Raw genomic sequence first — 13,607 nt, forward strand, 5'->3', positions numbered from 1 at the left:
GCGCAGAGCCTGACACGGGGCTCGAACCCACAAACCGTGAGATCATGACCTGAGCCGAAGTCGGACGCTTAACCGACTGAGCCACCCAGGCGCCCCAAGTATTGCCACTTATAATAGTAAAATAACTCATGTACTTGGAACAGGTATATAGGACTAGTACATGACAGATTTTACACATGTGTTAGAACAGGGGTCATAAACTCAGTTGGGCAGAGGTACTGAGTAGAATAAGTGTGTGAAGGCAGGAGTTGGGAAGGAAGGAGAGGGCACTTGCCTTGTTTATGGAAAGCCAGCAGCTATTCAGCTTCAGCCCGATGTGGCCGTGCTGTGATGCAAACTTAATGTTGCTAGATATTCCATTTCTTCAAGTAAAGCCAGAAACATGGATTTGATGTGAATTGCCCCAACTTTTTAAATTGGGAAATTAATTTTTTGTTAAATGTTTTATGACCAATAAAACATGTATGTAAGCTAAAATCATCCGATGAGTCACTGGTTTTTAACCTTTGTATTAGAAGGTTTAAAATAATTGAGAAGTGCTTGACTCAGAGATAACAAATTGCAGTGGATTAGAGGCCTCTGCTTTAGTAGTTCTGATAACTTCTAGTATTTGGAGTACATTTTATAAATGTGCTACTAAGTTCTGCCTTGTTGATGTCTCTACTGTGAGGACTAAACTCCTAGCTGAGGTATTTAAGAATTAGCATTTCAATTTTATATTCATAAGTGTATAAGGCTTCTTTCTAACAATGGGAGAATAGAAAGAGAGGTCTGTGCAGATTAATGATAATGTGTGTACACTTATGTAAAATGAATATATAGCTGTCCTGAATTTATCATAGGAGAGAAGAGAATTATGAATATGTTCCTAGGCCCCTATATACTAAACTGGACTCTAGCTACCATTTCAGTCATTATAGACTAATTTCTGAAACAGACAACCCCAACATCTGAGTGACATAACACAATAAAAACTCTTTTCTTGCTTACTTTAGTCTCCTAGAAGTCGGTGGCAGGGGGCGGGAGGCTGAGGAGGTGAGTGGGGTATCAAGGAGATTTTGTTCCATGTAGTCTTTCAGGTTACCAGGCTCCTTTCCACATATTGGCTTTATCATTCTCTAGTACCTTGGATTCCTCCACTAGATTCTCAGCTTCCAGCTGGCAGATGAAGGAAAAGAGGAAGAGAGTGTAGAGGATTGGGCAGGAGGTTTGTAGGGGCCAGATTGGAAGTGGTGTACATCACTTCTGTCTCTCTTCATTCACCAGTATTCAGTCATATGGTCCTACTTAACTGCAAAGGGGTCTGGGAAAGGTAGTCTAGCTTTGTGTCCAGGTGAGAAAGTTTAGTGAACATGTAGCAGTCTCTGCCACTCTTAGACATTGTCTAGTCTGAACTAGGCTCCAAATGTCACACCCTGTGTTGACTCAGGTCACTCTTTTGTTCCTGTTATGCAACAGGTTCAGGTGTGTTGAAAGAGAGTCATAAATTCTTCTCTTTAGGGTAGAGAACTGTGTCTTTCTAATATTTCCAGGTGCTAGGAAAATGAAGGAACTAATGAGCTTTGCTAGTTTTTCCTGAAGCTTTGAGGTTTCTGAAGAGTCTGGTTCTCACTCCCAAATAGAGAAGCAGACCCCTCTTGTCTGACACAGGTAGAATTAAATGTAACTGAGTTCTGAAAAACAGGTGTCTTGACAAACTAGTGTACAGGTAAACTAGTAAAAGATACCAAGACTTTTAATGGGACTTGTACTGTATAAAAGAAAATTTAGGCCTTAACAGTTACCTCTATTTGTTTGGTGGGTCATGTTTCTCTGTGATTACATTCATATGAAAAATTTTCTGGTTTTTTAGCCTGCAGGTCAGGAGTCAACTTTTCCCCCTCCGGGTCAGTATCCTTATCCTACTGGCTTTCCTCCAGTGGGAGGAGGTGCCTACCCACCAGCCCCAAGTAGTGGCTATCCTGGGGCGGGGGGCTACCCTGCCCCTGCAGGATATCCGGCCCCTGGAGGCTATCCTGGTGCCCCACCACCAGGGGGAGCTCCATCCTATCCTGGAGGTGAGTAATGGATTGTGGCATTAGTGATGATTTGGGATTGCTGTATCATTTTTCCTTCTCTCTCTCTTTCTCTCTCTGTCTTTTATCCTTTTCATTCTTGCTTGTTTTGTATGAGGTCAGAGATGCTCTTAGCCTGTTCTCTACCAAAGACCATAAATCTAGCTGGCAAGATAGAGGGATAAAGGTTCTTGGGGGCATGAAAGCTGGGAACATTCTCAAAAATTCTGTTGTGAAAAGAATTAGAATAAATCTCATGGTAGTAAAGGACCAATACATAACAGTTTACTTATTTGTAATCATAAGAATTGATCATGATATTTCACTTAGCATAATTGTGGCCTTTAGGACAGCTTTGTCCAAAGGCCATAAATCTTAGCACTTTTGTTATTATAAGTTAGGCAGGTGAATGAAGTAAAACTTTTTTAATTGACTTCATAACAGAGAGTTGATAAGTTGAATTTAGACCAAAAGAGACTGCTATTACAGCATTAATTGTATATTTTTTCCACTTTTCTTAGTAGATATTTTCCTGAAGTTTACTCTTTAATCATGAGAGCTGTCACTGTATTTATTCTTTTTTTTCTAGTTCCTCCAGGCCAAGGATTTGGAGCCCCCCCAGGTGGAGCAGGCTTCTCTGGCTATCCACAGCCACCCTCACAGCCTTATGGTGGTGGCCCAGCACAGGTCCCACTACCTGGTAGGTACCAGAGAAAAACAGTAGTGTGCTACTTAAAATTTTTCAGTTGCCCCTGAGAGAACTTAGTTATGTTTGTGATAGTCTTCAGTAAACTTTATACTAAGTACTTTTATAAATATATATTCTTTTAGTTTTAGAGAGTGTGCATGAACAGACGAATGGGGCAGAGAGAAAAATAATTTAAAATACATGGTTTCATGGGGCGCCTGGGTGGCTTAGTCGGTTGAGCGTCCGACTTTCGCTTAGGTCATGATCTCGCGGTTCATGGGTTCGAGCCCCGCGTCGGGCTCTGTGCTGACTGCCAGCTCAGAGCCTGGAGCCTGTTTCAGAGTCTATATCTCCCTCTCTCTGACCCTCCCCTGTTCACGCTGTCTCTCTCTCTGTCTCCTAGAAATAAATAAAAAAATATTTAAAAAAATACATGGTTTCATTAAATGCATTAATTTGATGAAAAAGTTTAATCAGTAAGATGGAAATAAGGACCCACTTTTTCAATTACAAAAAAAGTATTACAAAGCCAAAAAAACCCAAAACCTTCAGGAGCATCCGTGCTCACTCCTATACCATTCCTAAACCCTCAGAACTATGTCCTGCCATACTTTCCACAGGGAATCAGAATTTAGTTTGGATCAAGTGGTAAAAAAAAAAAAAAAAAGTATTATTTGTTAGGAAACTGTAGGACATGGAATATTTTAAAAGGTTCTTGTGACCAAAGTTGGTTTTAGATCAGTGAATTATAATATTAAAAATTATCCTATTGAATAAACATGGTGTGAATGTTCTCATATGTTTCCAGATTCGTAATTGTCAAAGCTGCTTTGAAAAGTTAAATCCTATAAAATCTGTTTACTGTACTTTTTTTTTTTTTTTTTTAAAACATGTAGGTGGATTTCCTGGAGGGCAGATGCCTTCTCAGTATCCTGGAGGACAAAGTCCTTACCCAAGTCAGTTCTTTCTGCTCCTGTTTTTAAATTTAGTCCAGTTTAATTAGATAATGCCAAAGAAGGGTACCACTCCTTTGCTGACATTAGAGGTTTCCATGAAGTAGGGTATATGGTTTATTAAAGTCACTTAAGATTCTGCTCTTTGCTTCTGATAGACTTGATCCTCTCTTTGGTCCATCTGCTTTAAGTGGTATCCTGATTACTTTAATAAGACAAGCATAGTTCCCTTCTAACAGGTTATAATACTCATAACTTCTTCATAGAGATTCACTTGGGTTCTTGGCATTGGTTTTAGTTCTTCTTCACTCACTGATGGTTACAACTATGAACTTGGGTAACTGAGTAATTGTTATTTTGGGCGGTGTTTGATAAAGTGTGGTTTTGATTTCTATTTTTACCTTTATAACTTTCCACTCTTTTTTCAGATCAGTATAGAATCCTTTCCTTCCTATCCTGTTTTCTCTCCTATTTCTTTGGATTATAACACTGAAGTGAGTAAGGTTTTCTAATGTTTACTAATTACTATATGTGCCTGTGTGTCCCCTGTATGTGCCTTCTTTACTTTCTAATTTCTCATGTATTGATCTTTCACATCTTCCTTAAAGGATTCAACTATATCTGTCTTTTTTTTTTTAAGTTTTTTTTTTTAGTTTCTTTCTTTCTTTTTTTTTTTTAAATGTTTTTTTTTTTTATTTCTAGGAGAGAGAGAGCAGCGTGAGCAGGGGAGGCTCAGAGAGAGAGGGAGACACAGAATCTGAAACAGGCTCCAGGCTCTGAGCTAGCTCTAAGCACAGAGCCCGACACAGGGGTCAAAGCCGCGAACCCTGAGATCATGACCTGAGCAGAAGTCGAACACCTAACTGACTGAGCCACCCAGGTGCCCCTCAACTGTATCTGTCTCATCATTATGTCCCTGTTGTGCTTGGCAGGGCTCTGACCATAGTAGTCAATTAATATATGTTGAATTGATTTTTCAATAGCCCTACGTCTCCCATGTATGAAGTCTTTGCCTCATCTCTGTATAGCCCCTTATTTTAATATTGTGGTTTTTTTAAATTTACATCTTATGCAAGTTACAAGGAACACAAGCAGTATACTTTAATGCTTTATCTTGATTTTCTTATTTATTTCCATACTCTTTAATTATAAAAATCTAGCATTATCAAGCTTTTTTTTTTAATGTTTTTGTTTTATTTCTTTCTGAGAGAGAGAGAGAGAGAGAGAGAGAGAGAATATCCAAAGCAGGCTCCAGGCTCTGAGATAGCTGTCAGCACAGAGCCGGACGTGGGGCTTGAACCCATGAACAGTGAGATCATGACCTGAGCCGAAGTTGGATGCTTAACCGACTGAGCCATCCAGGCGCCCCGTATCAAGCTTATTTTCAGCTGAAATGGGAGAGGGATTAAAGTATTGAAAGAAAAACACTTTAGCTATTTTCTGGCTTACTTTCTTGATTTGAGGAATTTGAGCTCCAGAGATATTAAGAAATTTGTCCAAGGCCACACACCTAGTAAAAGACTAAGTTGAGACTAGAACTAGCTCTTCTGACTCCCAGACCAATGGTCTCCCTGTGACATAATGCTGCTTTGCTGGTACTATAAATGATATTCCTCCAAAGCACATAGGGAATTGCTTTCAATCCTTCTTTAATTGTTGAAGTTGATTGTTAATCATATTATGTATCTGTAGCTATTTTAATCATGTATGAGAATTTTGATTTTATTTTAACTTAAGTATGCATGTAGTTTGAGAGACATGGATTTTATGACTAAGTATAAAAAAAGATTTTTGGGGTGCCTGGGTGGCTCAGTCTGTTAAGCATCCAACTTCGGCTCAGGTCATGATCTCACAGTTCATGAGTTTGAGCCCCGCGTCAGGCCCTGTGCTGACAGCAAGCTCAGAGCCTGGGGCCTGTTTGAGATTGTGTGTCTCCCTCTCTCTGACCCTCCTCTGCTCATGCTGTCTCTGTCTCAGAAATAATTAAAACGTTAAAAAAAAAAAAAAAAGATTTTCAAACATAAAACACAAAAATGAAACATACATATGCAACTCATGTGTAACAATCACTACCTTAAGATAGAACCAGTAAGTGGAAGTTAACAGAGTGGTAAATTTTGGAATATCTTTTAGATGGGAATGGAACAGGCTCCCTATGAGGAATGAGCTCCCTATCACCAAAAGTCCTCTGGTAGATGGTGGGTGGGTGGGTGTGTGTGTGTGTGTGTGTGTGTGTGTGTGTAGGAAGATGGAAATTTTTGTCTTGGTTGGGCAGCTGGGCCAGGTGATTCTCCTGATACAATTCTGTTTTTATCAATGGGTTGTGCTAAGAAATCTTCCCTAGTTTGAGTTTTGACCTCTTGAACATGGACTCTGATTTCTTTTAATTCAATATAGTGCCTGGAGAATGACAGTATTTTTGATGAAGATTCACTTCAAACTTAGACTTTCAACAAAGATTAAAACAAATCCATTTTTCCCAAAGATGAAAAATGGAGTAGTTTTTGTTTTTAAGAAAGAAGAGGATGACGGGTGCCCGGGTGGCTCAGTCAATTGAGTGTCTGACTTCGGCTCAGGTCATGATCTCACAGTTCGTGGGTTCGAGCCCCGCATTGGGCTTTGTGCTGACAGATCAGAGCCCGGAGCCTGCTTCAGATTCTGTGTCTCCCTCTCTCTCTCTCTCTGCCCCTCCCCCATTCATGCTGAGTTTCTCTCTGTCTCAATAATAAATAACATTAAAAAAAAAAATGACAGAAAATGATCATCAAATCATAGATTTGAAGATTAGTTTCTCTTACTGTCTAGTCCAGTGTATTGTAAACAAAGGCTTTTGCCCTACTTAGAGTTTTAATGAAGGTGGTTATATCAAAGGAAACCTTAGTTTCACAATACCATCAGGTTCACGTAAAGGCTTATGTTGAAAAAAGATTTATATTTGTGTATTTGCTACAAGTAGAATTATTTCATTTTTTTCTTAAAGGCACTATACAAATATTTGTCATTTGTTAGTTCTCTGCTTACATTCTTGGCTTAGAAGCTTTATAGTGCAGGATGGTGGAACCAGTGCAGGATGGTTGTTAGAAAGAAGAAAACATTGGTGTGAGAGTATTGGTAAGTGGGAGAAATTATTGACCCCAAAAATGTTTAGGCCTAAAAGATGGTCTGGTCCTCTTCTCCCCATTTACTTTACTCCACAGTTGCTGGCATATTGCTGTATTCAGTGGGTGTAAATAACTTTTAAATGCAGTTTCAGTTGCCTACAAAGCAATTGAATCATTTTATATTTTGGAATGGTGTTAGATGCATCTTGAAATGCTATTTTAGAGATAATGGGTTAAATAAAATATATTATTAAAATTCAGTTTAAAAAATGTAGTGGGATATCATCTTACTTCATCCCATCTCTCTTAAGCCCTGATTTCAATAGTTTAAGAAAACTATTGAAGGGGTGACTGGGTGGCTCAATAGTTAAGTGTCTGACTCTTGATTGTGGCTTAGGCCATGATGTCATGATTTGTGATTTTGAGCCCCACATTAGGCTCTGAGTTGCAGCACAGAACCTGCTTGGGATTCTCTCTCTGTCTCTCTCTTTCAAAATAAATAAACATTAAAAGAAAAAAGAAAACTTACTGTTTCCTAGCTGCGTTAAAATTTTTTAAAATTTTGAAATAATTTCAGACTTAAAAAAAGGTATAAAAGTTATAGAATTCCTGAATACCCTTTACCCAGATCCTCCAGTGTTAACTTCTCATATAAACACAACAAAATGATCAAAAGCAGTAAATAACATTGATATAATACTATTACCCAAACTATACATCTTATTCAGATTTTATCATTTGTCTCAGTAATGTCTTTTTCTGGTTCAGGATCAAATCCAGGATGAAACACTGCATTCATTGTCCTGTCTCTTAAGTTTTCTTGTTTTTTTTAATATTAATTTCAATTTCATTTCATTTGTTTTATTAATCTCTGCCCACTGTGGGGCTCGAACTTACAACTTTGAGATCAAGAATCACATGGTCTACTGACTAAGTCAGCCAGGCATCCTTCTTAAGTTGCCTTTAATTTGATACAATTCTGTCTTTTTTGTTTATGACCTTAACACTTTTAAAGGGTACTACCAGTTATCTTGTAGAAAATTCCTTAGTTTGGGTTTGTCTGATATTTATTTCCTCATGATTAAATTCATGTTTGGCCATTTTGATTAGGAGTAACACAGAAATGATCTTGGATCCCCAGTGCATTATTATATCAGGAGGCACTTACTGTTGGCTTATTCTGTTATTGGCAATGATTAATTTTGATCACTTGTGTCTGCTAGGTACAAACTATATAAATATCCGGGTTTTCATTGTACTTTTACTCACCAGTTTTAGCATCCATTGATGATTCTCTCTGGAAACCATTATTACTGTGTATTTGTCATAGTGATTTTTAAATTTCCCCATAGATTTGTTTTATTTTTTTATTTAAAAAATTTCTTAAGTTTATTTATTTAGAGAAAACATGAGTTGGGCGAGGCAGAGAGGGAGGGAAAGAGGGAGAGAGAGAATCCTAAGCAGTTTCCACGCCATCAGTGCAGAGCTCAATAAGGGCTCAAACCCATGAAACCATTAGATCCTGACCTGAACCTAAATAAAGGCGGACACTCAACTAAGCCATCCAGGTACCCCAATTTGTATTTTTAAACTATAGTCCCTGTTTTGCTTTCTGGTTTCTTTCCTATATAATCAATGAAGAATGTTCTACCACCCAGAATGTCTAGTCATTGCTTGTTTTCGTTTTGTGCTTTTCTTATTACAAAATGTTTTATTTCATGTTTTTCATTGTTTATTTTTGAAAGAGAAAGAGCATGAGCAGGGGAGGGGCAGAGAGGGGAGTGGACAGAGGATCCAAAGCGGGCTCTGTGCTGACAGTAGAGAGCCCAACGTGAGACTTGAACTCCTGATCTGTGAGATCATGACCTTTGCTGAAGTTGGACACTTAACTGATTGAGCCACCCAGGCGCCTCTATTTCATGTTTGATAATGAAGGCCTGTGGAAACATATTGCCAAAATTATATTGGTTATTTGAAACCTCATTGGGCAATTCAAGGTCCACTTAACTAAAGCCCTTATTATATTTTTGTATTTACTTATTTATCTGTCTATTTATTTTGAATAAGAGTGGTGAGTTTGGAATTTTTCCCTTGTTACCAATCTAAGAGAGAAACCATCCAGTCTCTTTGAAGTGTGATGTTAACTGTAGTTATTGTGCATGTGCTCTTTAAAAGAAAATTTTTTTAATGCTTGTTATTTATTTTTGAGAGAGAGAAAGACAGAGCTCAAACAGGGTAGGGTTAGAGAGGGAGGGAGACACAGAATCTGAAGCAGGCTTCAGGCTCCAAGCTGTTAGCACAGAGCCTAATGCGGGGCTCGAACTCACAAACTATGAGATCATGACCTGAGCTGAAGTCAGATGCCCAACTGACTGAGCCATCCAGCCTCCCCTGTATTATTGTCTTTAAGTCAGACACTGCTGTTCATCTCACACTATCCAGGGATCAATATCTTTTTTCCCTCCTACTGGGAAGGAGATTTAGGAATAGGAAGATTGACTGATATCACAAGCTTAACTTTTTGTCTCCTGAAAGTTTGGAGTTAGTGGTCTTTTGACAGGAAGGGGATAGGTCTTTCTTGCTTGTTCGAGAATGAGTCCTGAAAATAAAATGCCCATATCCTTTATCCTAAAACTTAAACATGGCCTCCTTGCCTAAGAGTGATAACTGGGGAAGTCTTAAGTTGTCGTCTTGTCAGCAGAGAATCCTGATGGCATTTTAAAAAATTTATATTTCTTTCACTAAAGAAGTTGGACATTTTTACNGGTATAAGTGACATATAACATTGTATTAGTTTTAGGTGTACAACATGGTAATTTGATGTATTTTTATATTACGAAAGGATTACTACAGTAACTGACTTAGAATTTATGCTTCTTGTTTCAGCCTGCCTCAGTGACTCAGGGAACTCAAGGTACAATCCAACCAGCTGCCAACTTTGATGCCATGAGAGATGCAGAAATTCTTCGGAAAGCGATGAAGGGTTTTGGTAAGGAAAACAGGTTTTTATCTTATTTATAATTTTTAGTGATTGAATCTAAAGTAAAAATAAACTTTATATTATTAATCAAGTTTATGTGTCCACCTGTGCACATACCTTAATTTAATCTGGCACCAGTCACCTTGTAAAGCAACCAAGAGATGTCCTCAAGGGGTACCCAGCACAGACTTCATCCTTACTTAAACATATATGGTTCTTCCAGGGACAGACGAGCAGGCGATTGTGAGTGTTGTGGCCAACCGTTCCAATGATCAGAGGCAAAAAATTAAAGCAGCTTTTAAGACCATGTATGGCAAGGTATTTATATTTTTTTCTTTTCTGGCAGTGGCCTTGTAGATTCTGCCTTTATGTGAGGTTGGATACTATCTTTTTATTAGTACTGGTGATATAAAGTAGAGACAGACTCCAGAGACCCCAAGAATGGTGTGTTTGCTATGTATTTCTCTTAAAAGACTTTCTAATTCTGGAGTAATCATTCATCTCATAATCATACCTCATACTATGTCTGATATGTGATAGATGCTCAGTAGAAAACAGATTATGACCACAGTATTATAACTGATAATAGATAATTTTATATATAAAATAGATAAATAGTATAATAAATAGTTTGGTTCTCAGTCTGTCTTCTCTTTACGGTGGGATTCAAGGACTTATATAGCCCCTGCTTATTCTTGGTGTTTGGCATCATCTTCCACTTCTCTCTCTCCCTCTAAGTATATCCTGTATTATGCCCGTGTGGAACTTCTTGCCATTCCCTGCACACATCACAATCTTTTATACCTCTGTGCTTGGTATATGTTGTTCCCTTGGCCTAGAACACCTTTTCTTTTTCTTCATGGCAAACAACTTCTTCAGGATTTGGGTTAGATCAGCTTCTCTGTGAAGTTTCTCTTCTTGCTCTGGGCAGAATTTAGTTGCTTCTCCAGTAGCATTTTGTAAAATCTCTGCTATAACTGATCTCACTGTGCAGTCCCCAAAACAGTGAACTCCCCCAGGCTAACCATGTCTTAACTCATTTGTACATTTTTAGCACCAAATACAGGAATGATAATAAATAGCCACTTAAAAAATATTTGCTGAATGGATGATCAGTAACAAAATCAGCAAGATTCTATGGCTAAAAAGTGCTACTTCTTCTTAGATATGAAGGGGAAGACGAGGTAGCATTGGTTTGCCATTTAGATAGGAATCCTAAGACTTCCTAGCATTCTCTGGATCTAGTTTACTTTTCTCAGAATGGGATAGAAGTTCATTGGTTGGTCCCACTTGACCTATTTTACTCTGCCTTACCCTCCCTCCTTGGCCCAGGTCCACATGCCTTAAAGCTAATTAAGCAACATAAACTCTAGATTTTCTTTAGGGTTCAACATCAGACTCACTTATCTAACAAAAGTATTTTCCATATTATGAATTTCTTTAGTTCACGGATAGCTTGTCCTATGCTGTCCTGAATTTTCTTCTATATCAGTTTAGAATTAAAACTAAATTCACAGCATATATTTTTTTATTCCTAGCCATCTTTTCTCCGAGGTTCCTATTAATTAATAAAAATATATTCGTAGGTGGTTCAGTCCGTTAAGCATCTGACTTTGGGTCAGGTCATGATCTCTTGGTTAATGGGTTTGAGCCCAGTGTCGGGCTTTACTGATGGCTCAGAGCCTAGAGCCTGTTTCTGATTCTGTCTCCCTCCCTCTCTGCCCCTCCCCCGTGTTCACTCTCACTCTCTCTCTCAAAAATAAATATTTAAAAAAAATCATCCTTCTAGCTTGCTGTGGAGTTGTCCTTGATTCCACATTCTTCTTTATCAGTCATTGGATACTTATTCAGTGCCTACTATATGCCAGGCACTGCTTTGTCCTAGCATCTAGTTATTGGCTCTATCTTGTTGATCTAATATGTAAAAGGGCTTTTTAAAAATGTATCTTCTATCTCAAATCCACTACTCAAGTCCAAGCCTGAATGAATTCTTACTTTAATATTCTAGTAGCCCTAATGTTCTTATCTATAGTATCTTTGTCACTGTAGTCCATACTGCCTATGGTTCCCATTTCAATGTCATTTTTTTTTTGCGTCGAAGTTTCCAGTGGCTTCTCCCAGCATGCAGAATCAAATCCACATCCTTTAGTTTGTGTTCAAGGCAATGATCCAAGTATAACATTACAACTCTGTCTCTCTAATCTATGAGAACGTTTCCCTCTAACAAAATTGGTTGTCACATTGGTTCATTAAAAAGGCTTTGCTTGTTCTTGCCTCATACTGGTGATTCCCAACCTTAGCTGAGCATCATAATTTCCTTTCATACTTAAAAACACATGCAGAACCTCTGAGTATTTGTCTTTGACATCAATGTGTTTTTCTTTTCTTCTCCCCTCTCCCTTCTTTTCTTTTCTTTTTTCTTTTCAAAAGATTCCACAGATGATTTTAATGTATAGTCAAGCCTGGGAACCATATTTATGTTTCTCATTTGTGTTCCTCCTTCTTGCCTGAAACATCTTTCTCCTTCCTCTTTGCTTGCTAATTTTATATACTTTTCAAGATCTGGACTAGAAGCTTTCTCTGGGCTTTCTAGCCCACTTTAACTTCTCTTGTTTCAGCTTTTTTCCGTTGTTTATTTATGTGCTACTTAAGTACAGTCTGTCTTATATTATGTCTTTTTAGGGGTTTACCTTATCTTTCCACAGAGGAACACAATGATGATTCCTATTTCCACACAGAACAAGTTTCTTATACTAAGTAAATATCTGCTTATCATTTTGTTAATTTGAGTGATTTTTAATTTCATGTATCTGTCTTTGTAACTGGTATAGTGGTGGAACTATAGTAGGAATTTGTTACTGTTTCTTGGGAGAGTGAATGAAGTACGTCTACTTTAAAATATAAATGTTAAATGTATATATTTACTTGTTTCTTAGTATGTACAAATTTGAAATTTGGTCTTCATAAAGCAATTCAGTTTCACTTTTCCAAATATTTCTTAAAAAAATTAAGCAGCAAAATTTGGAGAGCACACATACTTTGTATTTGTAATTAAACAGGATTTAATCAAAGATCTCAAATCAGAGCTAAGTGGAAATATGGAAGAACTAATCCTTGCCCTATTCATGCCACCTACATATTATGATGCCTGGAGTTTACGGAATGCAATGAAGGTACTATGTTATTTACTTTATATATTTTATCTTATTGTAAATGTAAAACCCCACCAATAATGGCAGTTTACAGTGACAGCTAAATCAGTACATTGTATCCTATCATCTGAATAAATACAGCTTTTTAGGTCTGGAGGCCAAAATGAACTAATAAGATTTAATTATTTTCTGTGATTTTTGTTTTTCTTTTGTATAATTGTCACTTTCTCCATTTAACATAGGGAGCAGGAACTCAGGAACGTGTATTGATTGAAATTTTGTGCACAAGAACAAATCAGGAAATTCGAGAAATTGTCAGATGTTATCAATCAGAATTTGGACGAGACCTTGAAAAGGACGTTAGATCAGATACATCAGGACATTTTGAACGTTTACTTGTATCCATGTGCCAGGTGAGTATAGTATGAATATATATTGATGAAGGAACATTGTTCACTTTGTATTATCAGTGGCATTCTTTATTCCTTTTAATATTTAGCCCGCTTGGAATCTTGCCATCTTTAAAAGGGGTAGCACAGAATTCAGTGTTCAAATTTCTTTGTCTTCACTATTGAGATTTATTTCTGCAGATCTAGCTTTGTAAGGGATTAGAAATTAACCTTTTAAGGTTATATGGAATCAGAAATCATCTTGGCTCTTTGTCTTAGGCTGGGGATGA

General features: G+C 37.6%; 1 protein-coding gene across 1 annotated transcript in view; it reads left to right on the forward strand.

The window, feature by feature from the left end:
• The window catches only part of ANXA7 (annexin A7), a 25,912-nt gene that overhangs the window by 5,974 nt on the left and 6,331 nt on the right, over positions 1-13,607 (forward strand). The window contains exons 3-9 of the mRNA XM_077778715.1: positions 1,853-2,057; positions 2,644-2,754; positions 3,639-3,699; positions 9,679-9,785; positions 10,000-10,094; positions 12,836-12,949; positions 13,171-13,341. Of these exons, the coding sequence (XP_077634841.1) occupies positions 1,853-2,057; positions 2,644-2,754; positions 3,639-3,699; positions 9,679-9,785; positions 10,000-10,094; positions 12,836-12,949; positions 13,171-13,341 (864 nt within the window). The remainder of the gene's footprint in view (positions 1-1,852; positions 2,058-2,643; positions 2,755-3,638; positions 3,700-9,678; positions 9,786-9,999; positions 10,095-12,835; positions 12,950-13,170; positions 13,342-13,607) is intronic.

This window comes from Crocuta crocuta, unplaced genomic scaffold (genome assembly GCF_008692635.1).
Source record: "Crocuta crocuta isolate KB4526 unplaced genomic scaffold, BGI_CrCroc_1.0 scaffold167, whole genome shotgun sequence".
NCBI classification, from domain to species: Eukaryota; Metazoa; Chordata; class Mammalia; order Carnivora; family Hyaenidae; genus Crocuta; species Crocuta crocuta.